The sequence below is a fragment of the Cyanistes caeruleus genome, chromosome 3 (genome assembly GCF_971803275.1).
Source record: "Cyanistes caeruleus chromosome 3, bCyaCae1.hap1.1, whole genome shotgun sequence".
Lineage (NCBI taxonomy): Eukaryota > Metazoa > Chordata > Aves > Passeriformes > Paridae > Cyanistes > Cyanistes caeruleus.
In genome coordinates, this window is record NC_141703.1 from 71,693,933 (window position 1) to 71,709,989 (window position 16,057).

The following is a 16,057-nucleotide window of genomic DNA, read 5'->3' on the forward strand; positions in this document are numbered from 1 at the left end:
TATGTCTTATGTTTTAGGATAATAAAGTACCTCTACCCAATTCAGGATACTTGTAAGAGGGTACTACTGAGATGAGGTATCACAGTAGTATATAAAAGTAGTATATAATCATACAAACCCTTTTAATTTTCATAAACCTACCATATGTTTCATACATGTTTACATGCATTCAGTTCCCTTCCCAATAGGCTGAAAAAGCAGTTTACAGCCCTTCTAGAACTGCTGTTTGCCTCTGTGGAGCTGCAGGGCTTTTCTGTATAAAAGTGTTTATATGCAGTAAGTCAAGATGTGAATTTTTCAGGATACTGGCTGCTATGCACCAGTTTATTTCTACGATCTCTTAGGTGTAAAGTAGTTCCCTCTGCTTTCTGAAAGGAACACATGGCTTTGCACAGGAATTCTTTATGCTTTATTCCTCAAGTCATTATAGATGGTTCCCAAAGAACACATCCCATTGCATTAATGAAAGAATGTGTATGATCACCAAGTGGCTCAGATTGAGGAGTTCACAAGTTTGAAATTGATGTAACAAAACAAGCAGTTCATAATGACACAGTTTAATTCCTTAATCCAGTTTACAGCAGGTCTGCAAAAATACTTACGTGTTGCTGTTGAGATGGTAACACTGGCACAACGAGAATAAAACTTTTTTTGGTGCTACCACTGTTTCACTGTAGTTCCAAGTATTTGTGTGACTAGAGCCATAAGTGAATTCATAAGGCAATTAATGTAGTGTACAAAACATGCAGTGAATTCACACCCTAACTCAGAGCATGCATCTGTGTTGAGACACACCCTTGATGAAGATAGGATTACATTTAGAAAGTTGCCCTTGGAGCTGTAATGTCTAGAAATGTAATCCCTCTATCATTAAAAAAGTTTGACATTTATTTCTCTGAATATAATCAAAACATGTCAGATTCCTCCATGACATTCCCTTTTTTCTGTTAAAATATGCCTTTTTTTCTGTTGCCATCCATACTTATCTTTCACTACAGTCTCTTCTTAGGTTTTGTGTGCTAAAGCCAACCCCACCCCAGTCTTTTCAAGTTGTTGATGCTATTGCATCAGAGGCTTGACCATCGTGTCTCCTCTCTTTGAGTCATTACAGTATCTTAATATGCTGCTCATCAGGTTGAAAGACATCAGGTTAATACTCAGTATGGTGGAGCACCCTCTCTTTGGCATGTTCCCTGTCCATTCCAGTGACACTTGCTCCTGACTCTCATTCTCTCTCACAAGTGTCTCAGTGCCTTGCCAGGCTGGTTTGCCAAGTTTGCTTGCTTGTATCACTCAGCCCTCATGCCAGTTGTCTTTCTTGTGAAGAGACACAAGAAGCTGATACTTTAAGATGCTTACAAACTATAATGTCTTAATATACATTTTATACTGTTGTGTTTTCACTTCTCTGTTCCTACTACTACACTCATTGTCCTCTTCATGAACTTCACTTGTGTCTTCTCTCATGGCACATGAGAAACATGCCTGTTGCCAAGCTAAATATCTGTCCTGAGTTCCTTTTCCTTTATCAATACTGTGTTCATCATGGTGATGCAACTAGAGTCATTGCAGCAGTAACCATGTTTGCACCACACCAGTGCAAGTTTTCAGGTAAGGATCTGCAAACCTTAAGTGTGTTTATTAGAACAAATTCTTGTGGGACAGTTCATTAGCCGTTTTGGAAACTCCCTGGACTCTCATCAAAACTATATAAGTAGCAGCTTATTCCATTATTGGAGTCTTGTGTGTCCTGGATACATATGGGCAGCTGAAAGGCCTTGAATCAATGCCTTTGTCTAGCTTGTGGTAACATTTTCTTGTAACTAGACTGTAGAAGTCAGCAATGCTGAAAGAGATTGGGATTTTCAAGGAAGATAGAATATTCCCCTTTTCAACTCTATAATCTTGCATATACTGCCCCCTTAGAACTTTTTGTAACTCATTCCTCTTCTTTCACTCCATGCCATAGCTGTGACTAAGTGGTGGAAGGAAGATTCAGGAAACTCCTACCTTCCCTGGAGGTGTTGCTGTTTTGTGTCCATAGTTCTTAGTTGGCTGCTGCAACATCTGCCTCCTCCCATGGCCTCTTTCCTCCAACATTGACAGAGTGAGTGTGTGCAAGAAAGGTGAAGCTTTAGACAGGAGCCAGCAAACCACACAGACAAGAGGAAGCTATCATCCTCTTCCTCCCTTGCAGATGTATCTTGTGTCATTCTTGTTCTCCAGTTGGAGATAGCGAGGCACAGCATGGACACAGCAGTGACACACAGAGATGGTTGTTTTTATCAACCCCATTTACCATCTAGTTGTTTTTCCATCTCCCAGGTGCTCTTGTCTGTTTCACACTGTTTGCCAGTGCTAATTCTTCAGGTTTAAGCTGCTCCCTGGGTAGTATCAACAAGGATTAAAGAGATTCTATCATATTTGTTTTCGTTCTTGTCCCTGTGCTCCAGCCAAGGGTGCTTCTCATCCATCTTTGCAATAGCCCTGATCCTTGAACCAAAGGACTCCTAAGTCTAAAGGCCTGGAGTCAAATATTTGCTGTGAGTTAGCAGCTGAAAAGCAAAGTGATTTTTTCAGCAATATTCCCCATTGCTCAAGTGCCAGCTTCAAGAAGGCATTCAATCACTTGATTCTGATTACTGGAATCAAGTTAAAATTGCATTTCACACTGGGAGAACCATCTTGAGTTATTAATTTTGAACTATTGATTTTTTTAATCCTTGAATGAGATTGTGTGTGTATTCTAACTTTTGGTCTATTGACTTCACTTGAGACTTGAAAGATTTTTCAGTGCCCACTCCCTGCTTGGCATGCAACATATGTGCCTGCATGTAACCATGTCAGCCACTGTTGAGATCAGCTGTACTAATGTTACTGCTCTTTTCTAGACCCCTAACTCTTTTTTCACTTTTTCCTGTTTTGCTGACATTTTGTAAGGCTTCTTTTTATTCATACATTACACGCAGTGGGTGAATTGTGTTACCCAGCCTGCATTTGGCACGTCTCTGCTGCATTGATGAGCTACACCCACCCAGAAATTGTTCTGATTCATTCAAGCAGTAGGTGAACTGCGAGTAGGAGCTTGATTTCCAGGTCTAGCTGGCTGAGTGAGCCTTAAATGCCATGTCCAGCTCAGGAATTCATACTCAGCAGGTAAATGGTTTAGCCATATCCAAGCAGTCAGCTTTCCCAAGATACTAATGCACTTTAGGCTTGTGGAAAAGATTTCTGGTGCACAGTCCTCTGTTGTATCTTCTCATGACTGCCACAATCAAAACTACTCAGATCTATGGTATTATTGCACAAGCTTGCAATAATGTTTGAAAGGTTCCAGATGACTTTTGGAAAAGCACCAAATCTAAACTCTTTGGTCTAGGTGTCATAGACCTGTGTCAGCTGGGTAAACACCAGAATAACTGGTAACTGACACTGCTTAGTTTACCATTCCTTCTGTTGCCAGTTGCTCATGGGGATTTGCTTGAATTGCTTGAATTGCTATATTCAACTGAGTTGCCTTTTCTATTTTGTCATTGTCCAACTGGCAACAGCTGCTGGCAGAATAGATCTGCACTCTTCAGCCTCATCATTTCTATTTCTGCATCTGGGAACATTCTGTGATGTTGCATGATGTGGGAACATTTTTGCTCAGACTCCTATTAGGCTATTACCAGACTCCACTATTGGAAGACAAAGCTCACATGAGCAAGTTGCATGTAACTATCTTTGTGTTGTGGCTGGTGTGTGAGTCTGTTACAGCATTGTCTTGGGTTCCCAGGATTGCTCACGTGGATAGCATACCCCCAGTAGGTCAGTCTGGGTTGGCTTCAGGTGCCAGAGTTAGTGAGGATAGCTGTTAAAATGTAATAGGCAAGCACTTAAGCTAATGGCAGGGTATGGTCAGAAAACCCTGATAACTAGTGGTCCTTTCCAGAGTGCTTTTGGATGTGGATGGTGGTCTCTGCTTGTTCCCCCAATGAAGAGATATGATGATATCACAGCCTGTTCCACATCCCACAGTAATGCTTCTCTTCCTGAATCTCACTTCCTGCCAGAGATGTTTTGAAGCCCGCTAGGCAATCTGGAGGTTTTTGGCTGTGTGTCAGTCAAGAAAATTGAGCAAAATACTAATTTTATGTGTAATTAGAAAACCAATATACCTGTATGACTAGCTGGCATTCCTTCTTGTGTTGGAGAAAGCCAGAACATGCCAGGTTGTATTCTAGGAATGCATATGCTCCATGAGTAAATAACACAAGGAAACAAACTTAATGCTCATTGTTACACTCTTGGCACCAAATATAGGTTCAAGCTATTTAACAAAGATGTTGCTTCCCTCAGATACTGGAGAATGTTTCTAGTCCATTTTTAAAAGAGTAGAATACTCTCAGATCTCCCCACGTTACTCTTACGCAATGGACATACTCTCCTGTTCTCTCCTTTCAGTTGTTTAGCTGATGGTCATCATGACTTCAGAGTGCTGAAGGAAATTAAATACTTTGTTGAGGCTTTGTCCTTTGTCCTTTTGTCCTGTCTTCTTTGGCCCAGAAACAAGAGTGTTCTCCATCCTCCTACAGAACTCAGAGGCCCTTCAGAAACCCTGTACTTCAGCGATTTCAGGCGTGTTGAGCAGTCTAAGTGGTGTGATTTATGATACATAGCTGGCAGTAGTCAGAGGTTTCCATTCATTCATTCCAACCTCAGCAATTTTAGGGTTAGACAGGTGTGACTTCTAAGGTATTGATATTGTACAGTATTGCATTCCAGGGAGCTCTTGAGGAAAGAGATCACTTAATGACTCTTGACCTGATTTGCATTCTTTTGTGTGATAGTCAGGCCTACCCACTTATATTTCCTGCATTTTGTGGTTTGATAAGACAATGAACAGTTCTTGTTCATACTTCTCAGTCTGTCCTGAGTCTTCAAGGAAGAGTTGGTAACTGTAACTGCTTGCCTTTTGCACGTTTCTCCTCTTTGCTTTGATAAGCAGGTAATGAAAATAAAATTAAGTATGCAAATTCTTCAGTCTCTGTGGTTCTCAGAAGACTTCAGTGGATGTCCAGAACTTCTCAGATCTGGGGTGATCATTAGGATAATCCACATAGGTGTGATAGGTTGGACTAAGTGATCTCAAAGTCTTTTCCAACCTACTTGATTCTGTGTTTCTGTGATTTTATCAGTATCAGCTGCTTACTGCCAGACAAGCAGTGCTCATTTACTGTTGTGGTGTAGTTCCTGACATCCTGATTGGGAAAGGCTGCCTTATGCTTTCTTGATTATGTGGTAGTTAATAGCATTAAAATATCTACTAGACATGTATGGCTAAGTGACTAACTTCTCTTTTTGGTGCACGTACGATTTCATACTCTCTAGTGCATCAACAATAATTGTTTTGATATACCTACTGAAGCTGATGGAAGCTGGACCTTTCTGTAATTCAGCTAAGGTCTACTTGACTGCCATTTTACCTGTTATTACCAGTTAGCTGGTTCTCAGGTTCTCTCATTTGTTTAAGAGTTTCACAGATCCTGTGTGAAGGTCCTGAGGTCAGACCAAGCTCTCAGGGTTTCATACAGTCTTCAAAAACCCCAGAGGTGGAGACTGCACAACCTCTGTGGGCAAACCTGTGCCAGTGCTTGAGTGTCTAGTCTGAACCCCTCATATCAAATTGTGCCTGTTATCCCTCGTCCTTCTGCTGTCCAACAACCATAAAGAGCCTGGCTCTGATCAGTGTGCTCACTGACCTCCCCACAGGCTTTGCTGCAGCACTGGGGAGCTGCTGGTAGGTTCCCCTAAAGCCATCTCTCCTGCAGGCTGGACGAACTCAGATCCCCCAGCCTCTTCTCACAGGACAAGTGCTACTGGCCCAACTGTTTTGGTGGCTTCTGCTGAAGTTGTTCTTTTTTGTCAGTGTTTTTTTTGTACTGGGGAGTTCCAAACTGAATGCACTATTCTGGATGCAGTCTAATGAGTGCTGAGTAAAGGTAGTTAATCGCTTCCTTCAGTCTGCTGTTAATTCACTTCAATCTGTTGATAAAGTCTAGGCCCTCTTTACTGGCAGGGCACACTGTTGGTTCACGTGCAGCTTGCTGCCTGCCACTACCAAGAGTTCTTGGATTTCACAAGCCTGTGTTGTTACAAGGAGCTCTTCCTTCTGAGGTGCAGTATCTTGTTTGTCCTTGTTAAAGTTTTATATTGGCTCATTCCTCCAATCTTTCTAAGGGCAGTCCTGCCCTTCAATGTATCAGCTGGTCAATGCCCCTCTAGCTCCCACTCTTACCCAATTTGATACTATTCACAAATGTGAAAAAGTGTTTTGTTAAGCAGTACAGGTCTCAGGACAGGTTCCTGCAATACTCCATTTTTGCTGTCCTGCAGTGCTTAATCCATTAACCACTACCTCTGAGCCTATGTGTCCAACATATTTTTTGTCCATCTAGTTATCCAAACAGATAGACCCTAATGTCCTAACTTTGATACAAGAATGTCGTGAAAGACCATGTCAAATGCCTTTCTAAAGTTGAGGTAAATTATATCTACTACTTTTCTGTTTTTCACAAACAATTATTTAATCACAGAAGGCAACAAGGTCAGTTAGATATGATTTACACCATGGTGTACCCACTGGAGACGATGTGCTGATTGTCACAATTACACTCTAATTCCTGTGTCCAGGAATTTCTTTCAAGAGGTCTTGCTCCTTGATTTTCTCAGGGACAGAAGAGAGATTGACTGACCTGTAGTATCCCAGATTTTTTTTTTTTTACCTTTTTAAAAGATGGGTGCAATATTTGCCTTCAGTCATCTGAAGATCTCATGATGACATTGGTGCATTGACTGACTTAATGTTTGAAGTACTGTAGAAAGCAGACTTGCAAGGGCATGCTAGTAACAATAAGGGCTATTACTAACAGTAGAAGTCCTTCTTGTTGCCCTTGACATCCTTGCAAGTTTCAACTGGAGCTGATCTTTGGTTTTCCTGACACCATTCCTACATGCCTAGGTGGTGTTTTTTAATTTCTTCTTTACAGCCTGTCCCTGCTTCCACTGCTGTATGACACCTTTTGGCACTGGAGTTCTTCCAAGCAAATCTCTTGATACATGTGCTTGTCTCCCTGAATATCAGGATGGACTGTTCCTGCCCTTGGAGGATGCTGTGCTTTACAGGCCTGTCCACAGGCTCTCACTCAGCCAGTCACCCTTCCCATGGAATAGCTCCACAGATCTGAGCTGCCCCATTATAGAGATAATAAATAGACATAATAGAGATAAAGCCTCTTCCTTGTCTTTCCTGCAGTGTGTATCTCTTCAGTTGTGTGAGCCATCCCCACATCCCCACACACCACAGTTTACATCCTGATGTAAAGTTTTTCTCTCCAGATGGGCCTGGCTTTTGTCAAAGATGCCTTTTCTCTGCTTTGTCAGGTGAATCCTGTCTCCCCCTAGAAGTGCTCAACCATCAGAGGGGGTTATAAAAGCCAAATCTCTGTCTCTAACCACAGTTTGGGGTTGCAAGATACTGATCTGCAAGATCCATCTCTTCCTCCTTTAGCCTTTTTCCTTCACTGGGGGCCACCTGTGTCTCCATGCCTTTGACACTTTCCCCCAAGCCATGTTGTTCTTCATACACTCCAGGTTAATAAATAAAAATGATGACAGGAATGCTTCAAGATACAACACACACTGCTTGGGAGGAGAGGTGAGAGCACTCTCCTCATGGACCCTGGTCAGGGAAGCTTTCTGGTCACAAGTAGCAAAGCAGATTTATTTGTGGTTGTGCACTACACCCTCACACAGCATTGCCTGCTGGTGTGTGACATTTGTTCATTTTACAATGCAGCTGCATCCTAAATAATTTTTTCATGAACCTAAATGGAAATGGGGTGGATAGAATCCATTTTTCCTTGATGACAATTAGGTATCTTAATCATAAGAGCAGACTATTTTTTTGGGTCTCTGATTTAAAACAATGCTTAAGCACAGGCAGCCTTACTGACTTAAGCTAGGAATTTCTGTTGAAATGTAACTTTTCACTCTTATTTTCAGGTATTTCAAATTATTGTGAAAGATATGCTGGAGGAATGAGACTTGTTCTGAACACCTTTGGGCCAGTTCCAGAATTTTCAGGTGAAACTGTGCAGAAAGTCAATCAGGTAAATATGGAGTTGATAAAAACAGCGACATTCAGAACAAAAAACGTTAGTTTTTATTTTAACATTTGTATTTCAGTTTACTGCTGGAGGTATCTGTAGTCTGTATTTATTGTGTGAATGTGTACTTTAAGGGAAAAAATCAGTACAGCATGCCTGTGAGTCCCTTTTGAAAGCACTTGGACATCATGGGAAAATGACGTAGCAGTCACATTATTGCCAGTAACATTATTACTAAACAGTGGAGTCAGCTGCTAACAGCTGTGGGTTATTAGCTTTTAATCCTCGATACTATTCCTTACCACTTCCCTTCTCTCATTGTATTGTGCTCAGCCTCCTTTCTTACATGAATATTCATCCTGTGTCTTCCTCCTGCTCCGTCTTCCTGCATAAGCTTGTAGCTTTTTTTCTTCTGGGTGTTCTTTTTATACTTTACAAACCAGAGTTCCAGTTTTCAATGTGTGCAAACACACATTTAAGATAAGCATGTGGGCAGTCCAGTAAGGTTACTTGCATGTTTAAAGATAAAATGTGTTTAAGTGCTGTTCTAGATTGGGATCTAGTTTATGCATTAACATTTCTAAGCCCACAATTTGTTTATATTCACTATGTAGTCAATTTGAATTGACAGGAATCAACTGAAGTATTGTCATTTCCTAACTCTGCCTTTTCAAATTATTCCTCTGCCTTTTTTAATTATTCCTGAAGAACAAGTGTAGAGGTTGAATAATTTCTGATCAGCTGTCAGAGATTAATTCCAAGTATGGAGGCAGTCTGTCTGGAAGACAGCATTTTGTGTTCCTGTTTATGTTAATGCATTTTGAGCAAATAGATTCTTCTATGCTTAAACAACATAGACTGCTTATAATAATGATCAATAATAATTTTGGAGTCATTCACAATCAGAAGCTTTTAATTGGTATGAAACAATTTGGCTTTCTTTACAGAAGGCTGGATTTCACTGCAACATCTGCTTCTGTGTCTCTTTATTATCTTCAGTCTTCAGTGGCAAATTTGGGCTTGCAGAGATGCTGTGTTAAAGTAAATCATTAAACACAAATTTCTTATCTTATTCCTCCATCCCTCCCTCTGATTTTTTTCTGGAGTGACTGCAGCTTGCCAGTTGTTAGTAGTAGGTCCAGGTTTTACCCAGTTTCTCAACACTTGCCTTTTAAGCCTGAGACCTCAGGTCCTATTTTGGCAAAGATGACCTTATGGTGTCTATCTGCACTCTCAAAACAACTTTTTTTCCCTTGGCACTTCTAAGACAACTTCTATTGTTCGCTCAGAAATCCTTTTTTTCCCCTGGGTTTGCTATATGTCTTCCCCTGTCACTTTTACTATAACTGGTATTCTTAACACAAAATGTTTTTATAAACATGAGATCACTCACTGCATTTATGGGGAACCACACAAAAGAATCTGGTTCAGAACACGTTTTCAGCAACATAAATGGCCAGGTAGTCTCCTTTCTACTTACTAAAAGATTATCATCAGAGACTGGACAGTGAGTGGGTGGAGCAAAATGAGGGAAGAGGCTGATTCTTTGTTTTTTCTGTAGTCATGTTCATTGCCACATTCAGGATAACCTTATCCAAGTGGGAGCATTTTTATTCCCATACAGGTTGGTTCCTTTCCAGTTGCTCATGTACAGAATTGGTGAAATTAGTGACTTATTTCTTGTGATAGCCTAAATTATAGGTTGTGTGGACAGTGACTTTAGTCATGTTAAATTTTCTCTTCCAGGCACTGTCTGAAAAAATTCCAGTTGTTCCAAAGGCCCTGGATGCCAGGAGAAAATGGAGAGATGAATGTCTCACTGGTCTTGCCAAACTGAAAACACAAATGAAATCTGACTGAGGTGCACCTTATCTAACAGGAGAGACCAAATGAAGAGCGGATTTCCATAAAAAAACATAAATTTTTGGTCATGCAGAAGAAGAGACTGAATGGGCAACCAATGATATAGACACATGGAGACCAATGAAACATTTGGTCCAAATTTGCCAAATTCATGAATGACTAGAAACAGTTATTAAAAAGTTCAGTTAAAATTTATCAAATGACTATACAAATGCATTAGATGTGTAAGCATTAAGTAGCTTTAGCGACATTGATACTGTGCAATGCAGGAACACAATTACGTTTTAAATAATGCATTTTTCAGCTTGCTTAGGAATTCAGCACTTGAACAATATTTGCTAACACAGGGATCTGAAACAGGCAAACATCAGCTGTTTGTCACTGGAGAAAATAAGCCCTCCCCCGCTGCCAGTCACTGTGACAGTGAGGTTAATTTGTAAAGCAGTGAGTGCTGATAGCAGAAGGTTGTATTGAGCAAAGCGTGGATTCACCCCACAGTGAGCTGAGACCTCAGCAGTAGTTAAGGGTCACTTCAGTTCATATCTGTTACTGTTTCCCAATGCAGGGGAAAGAACTGCTCCTCCTTTCCCTCCCCTTGGCACTTCTGTACCTGTATGGTGATCTAAATGTGAGTAAATAGAGCAGAATTCCCCCTTCATCCTCTTGCCCTGGTTCTGTAAGACTTACCAGAGATCTACTTGGTCTTCAAGACCATGCACTTGCTCACTGATGTTTGGTGCTGGCTCTCGGCATTGCTGCATAAGTATGTGCCCAAGTTTATGACCTGTCTGTGAGAAATAAAGAGATCTGGATTTAGTAGCTGGTTTGGGAGACAGTATGGTGTAATGCATCTGTCTGGGCTTTCTCCACGACCTTCCGAATGATCTTGGAAAACCACTTCAGCTCTCTGCTGCTACGTGTGTTTTATACATTGGTTGAAGCAAGATTTGCTTCTTTAGGACTCAGCTGTAGTGAATGTAACAGCTGTAGCTGAAGGAACCCAGATATCTGAGTTGGAGCTACATGATCTTTAAGGTCCCTTCCAACCCAAGCCAATTGATGATTCTACAGTCTGCTCTTCTGGTCCCCTACAGAGGGAAAGATGCAGTGGCTAAGATGGAGCATTTATGCTTTGCTGCTGCCCTTCCCTCAGGAGATACAACATCTCCACACAGAAAAACACAGGATACACCTGGAAGTAGGATCAACCTCAGGGGCTGCAGTGGCACGTTTTGCAAAGTACACTATGGTGCACATAGGTCCACTGCAAAGTGTTACTATGAACATCTGTACTCTGTAATATAGTTGGACTTTGATCTTAGCTGGAACCTTGGAGCATTACTGTTAATGCAGATGGTAGGAATAACTTGAAACAGGGCATTGCACTCAGCCTGCCTGAGTTATGCAGTTCTGGATTTGTGCTAGCTGGTCGTGTAACTTCACAGTACACATGCAGAAGTTTTAAGCTGTCATTCTGCTAATTCTCATGTGTGTTTTACAGAGGATGCAGTACACAAACAAGCTGTTCTTTAGTAAAGCTGTAACTTTACTAGTTACCATTTTGAGCTTAGCAGAAATGTCTGCATGAACATACCAAGCCCACTTATTTGTGCTTAGGTCACAGTAAAAGAGACTTAAGATAATTTGTATAGCTTGACACAAGTGCTGGGCCAATAACATCTCTGGATGTAAAACATAGGATGGGAGGCATAGTGCAGAGATTGTCCTGTGCTTCTTTCTAACCAGTGGAGTGAACAGGAAATTTGTAAGCTCAAATAATTACTTTATCCCAATACAGACTTAAAATTTTCATGTTTCTTCTCTTGTTTTTTATTGCCACAGTGACTGGCTCAACCTGCATTTTGATGTCTGAGAGGTCAGACCTCATTCCTGAGGCCTTACTAAGCAATAGTAAATTAATTATGAGGTCGATTTCCTCATTTTGTGTATGGTTTTGCATTTCAGACAAGGCTGAAGAAGGTTCTGATTACTTTAAAGATTTGACCTGTTTTCTTGTGGGCATATCACATTGTTATAACTAATTAGCTTGCAGTGCTTTTGTTTACTCTGAGATTTTTTAAAAACTTGATCATGTCATGAAATATTTGCTTCTGTCTTTATTATTTGCTTATTAATAAATATTTTAATGAGGAAGGTATTTACTTGTGTGCTCCAGTGTGATTGATGCTTTAGAGACAGAGCATTTCTGTACAGTGAGCTCCACAGGGTTACAGCAGATCTCACCTTGGAGCATCAGCTCCCACACAGGTTTACAGCTGTAAGTTGAGGAGGGTGAAGGTTCTTGATAAAAAGTGTATTTGAGCTGACATTTGCATAGGAGTTCCAGCCTCCAGGAGACACCTTTTGCCTCATGAGGATTAGTCAGGCAGAGGTTGTCAAGAGAGGTGGTGTAGTCTTCCAACCTGCAGGTTTTCAAGTCCTGACTGGATGATGCCCTGAGTAGCCTGGTCTGACCTCAAAGCTGACTTGCTGTGAGCAGGAGGTTACAGCAGAGACCTCCTAAGCTTCCTCCTGGTTTGAATTTCCTGATTTCAAGTTTTATTTGATTCTGGATAATTTTGCATTAGAAATGTTGTTCCAGATGCAGTCAAATATTTAATTTGTTTGTCTGTCAATAGAATGAGCAGTAGTTAAATGTTCAAGTAACTATTTTATGGTAAACTATAAGTTGTTTTGGAATAATTTATCTTGTGGTTTCATTTTTACACAATTGCATATTTTAAAATCCTGTATTTTTTTATTCAGATTACACCTATAGAATTTTCTAAGGCTGTCTTTGTTGCACTGTGTTTTTCTCTGTTTCACCAATTTGATATTTATTATTTTCCTCATTGTATGTATTTTTCTGTAAGTTACTGCTGCTTATTGGAAGCAGTGTCCAATAGGTTCATACCAAAGCCTTCGATTTAATGCCATTAAAAAGAAACCATCTACAGATAGGAAGAAAAAACAGATGCAGGGAGATACTCAATTGCTTCACTGAGAGAAGTCTCCAATACCTCTATTTCCTAAATCTTTGAGTATAATGGAGTAGTGTGCAGCTTGCAAAGCAGCTATATTAATTTACTTTCCCTATTCTGTTGTTGTTTCCCTATTCATCTGTTAAGTCATGATAAGTTTGAAAGTTAAAATGTGAGCATTTTTCTGATTGTATTCTTATCTAGTTGGAATGGTATTAAACTGTGTTATCCTATATAGACAAGCTTTTAGGCAAAGAGTGAACTGTGCTTCATTGGGGAAGCAGGAGAAGTGCTTGTGGTGCTTGTATAAAAACAGAAAAAAATAATTTTGAGACGAAGTGATGTCATTGTCAGTCTCAGTTTCTCAAAAGATGAGATCTGCTGCCAGTGCTATGTATAGTTCCATGTCAGGATTGCATTGCCATAGTATGGAATTATAAAAAGGTGTTTGAGAACCTTTCTAACTGTGGTGCCTTTGCAGGGATGAAGATATGGAGGACAGGAGCTCTCTGTGAGGAGCCCAGCAGATGTGAACCTAACAATTATTGCAAGTATCAGGAGGAAAACTAAATGGTCTTCTGCTTTCAGCAGCCCACCAGGCCCAAAGGGAATGTTTCACAAATTAATTTGGATCTAGTTAGAACAAACAAGTGTAAATGAGTATGTTTGCTCCAGCTGCCTGCTCATCTGCTTGGTTCCCTCAAGCTTCAGTGTGAGTGTGTGTGTGGTGTCATGCATGTGTGGGTGTTATTGCAGAGTGGAAAGACAAAAACTGACCCCAGGGAAAAACTCACATTTGATTTGGCAAGGCTTTGTATGTACCAGGCAAAAAAACAAGTATTTTTTTCTGTTATTTTCTGTGATTTCAGAAAGAGAAAGGAGTTCCTTCCTTCGGCATGTTATTCAGAGCTAAGCAGGGGTGCAGCTTAGAGTACATCACTTACAGGAAGTTACCTATGAACTGGTATCTGTTCTAGTTAACTTTTGGGTAGAACCTTCTTTAAAAAGGCTACACAAATCTCTTGCTTATATTACAAATGGGTGGTCATAAGAAACTAGCAGTGTTCTAGTTTTCTATGGAGCAGTATAATTTATTTTCTTAACATATTCCAAGAAATGCTCTTAAAAAGGGGCTGGAAGGATGGATTGCTCTCCATCAGACATTTAAATGGAAAGATGCTTGGAAGAAAACAGCACTCAGTGTGTATGAGATTTCTTCTTGAATGTGGGTGTGAAATGGAGATTTTAACATGTGGTTTGGTAGACTCCTTCCAGCTACTTCGATTTCACATCTGTTTTCACAAGAAGCAGAGATGTGTAAGCTGCAGAATCATCCAGAAACCTATTTCTGTTTATCTGTGGGTAGAATATAATCTAACATGGAGAAGTTAACTTAAGATTCCATAGTTTTATGTGGATACAGGAAAGCTTTATGCTGAACTTACTTTTTTTAGAAGATTCTATACAATAAGAGCTGTAAATTTGCCCTAAATTGGATACTTGATCTGTTTAGCTTAAGCCTAGATAATGACACTGTTGTAGTTTCAACAGGCTGCCCAAAGCCTCCACAAGGGTCCAACATCTCTGTGTCATCATAATGGAGATGTTTGCCAGTAGAAAACATTAAAAAGGCTCTGTTATTTTAAAACGCTATGAAAACCCTTCTTCCCATTTGCATTGTGTTTAAACTTTACCATTAGATCTTGCTCTAACTTTTCCAATACCATAACGGTACCTACTTTCCACATCAAGCCATGGTTGCTTGTTCTTGATCTGCTTAAACAGGTAATGCTCCTAAGGAATACAATGGAGGCATTTTTTGGCAGCCCAAGGAGAAAGTGATGAGGCTGGAAAATCCTCTCAGTAACTCTGATATTGCTGAAAGAATGAGGTTGTTGTTTATGAGTCAGCTTTATTGCAAGCTGTGTTGATGTGGAGCTTGTTGGTTTTTTTTTTTAATAAGCCCTAGTTAATGGGGTGAAATTGCATAGTAAATCCTTGGTAGTAATTTAGAAAGTATTTCTGTGCAGTTAAAAACATATTTCTGGAATTGCCAGTATAACACAAGGGCAGCAGTCACAGAAGCGTGTAGTTTTCCACATTCCAGAGCACCTTGCAACCACAAAACCAGATTTTCTGATATTACTCAGCAATGCCATTTCAAAGCCATGTGGTAATGGAAAGATGTAATCGTGCCATTAATGGAAAGATGTAATTGTGCCATTTCAAACACACGGGCTACTGGAGACAGCAAATTGCATAGCCAGGTGATTTCATGGAACGAGCAGTGCTTGTTGTCCATGTTGTACTGAAGTTTACAGAGTAGCTTAAAGTCACATTTTGTATTTCTACAAACCATAAATGTTTCCATTTGCTTTTGATTTTCCTTCTTTAGAAAGAAAAGTTAACTACAAACATCATCTCCCCTCTATCAGTATCTGTATCACTGCATAGTAAAGGGTGATTACAGAAGTCTGAATAATAGCTTCAACTGCTGAGACATCTCATACTACTCCAGTGTGTTGTTTACAAAACAAAAGCTATTAAAAATAAGGATAAAACTGCAGAGAAAAAAATTGCAATTTTTTTATGAAGATGCAGGTATTATTTATATTATGACAAATAAAATCAGATTTAATCTGATCTTAGTGTCCTAATAGTTTATTATAAGGGAAAACCAGTAAGTAGGGATTAATGCAAATATATTTAATCATCAGTAAAAGTGAGGTAGGTGCATGTTTGTTGCACTACGTAAACAGTGCTTACTGCATCTGAATATAGCTTTTGGTTTCAAGTATCTTCTTAAAAAACTAGTCCAGACTCCTCTGGAGTGTGCTGCTATAAAACATACTGTAACAACTGCCCAGACAGTGGTCACTGGCTGTAGCCTAAGGTAGTTACTGTCATGTCCACCCTGTTGGCAGTCGTGTCCCCAAGCCTATAAAGAGCAAAACAAAGTGTCGTTTCCAGCTGCCACCTCTCCTGTGAGCTGTGGGTGAGTTTGTCACCAAAAGCACTCTGCTCCGACACGCTGCTGCTTGCCGTGCTGGTGACCGTGCTGGT

At 40.2% G+C, this 16,057-nt stretch overlaps 1 protein-coding gene and 1 long non-coding RNA gene across 3 annotated transcripts in view; one reads left to right on the forward strand and one right to left on the reverse strand.

Moving 5' to 3' along the window:
* The window catches only part of CRYL1 (crystallin lambda 1), a 50,365-nt gene extending 38,194 nt beyond the window's left edge, over window positions 1–12,171 (forward strand). Inside the window, exons 7-8 of the mRNA XM_086881893.1 lie at window positions 8,047–8,153; window positions 9,897–12,171. Coding sequence (XP_086738019.1) covers window positions 8,047–8,153; window positions 9,897–10,010 — 221 coding nt within the window. The 3' untranslated portion in view covers window positions 10,011–12,171. The remainder of the gene's footprint in view (window positions 1–8,046; window positions 8,154–9,896) is intronic.
* LOC111923799 (uncharacterized) overlaps window positions 8,573–16,057 on the reverse strand; it is a 32,043-nt gene continuing 24,558 nt past the window's right edge. For both annotated transcript variants that reach the window (XR_002861303.2, XR_002861304.2), the window contains exon 3: window positions 8,573–10,801. This is a non-coding gene — a long non-coding RNA (uncharacterized LOC111923799). The remainder of the gene's footprint in view (window positions 10,802–16,057) is intronic.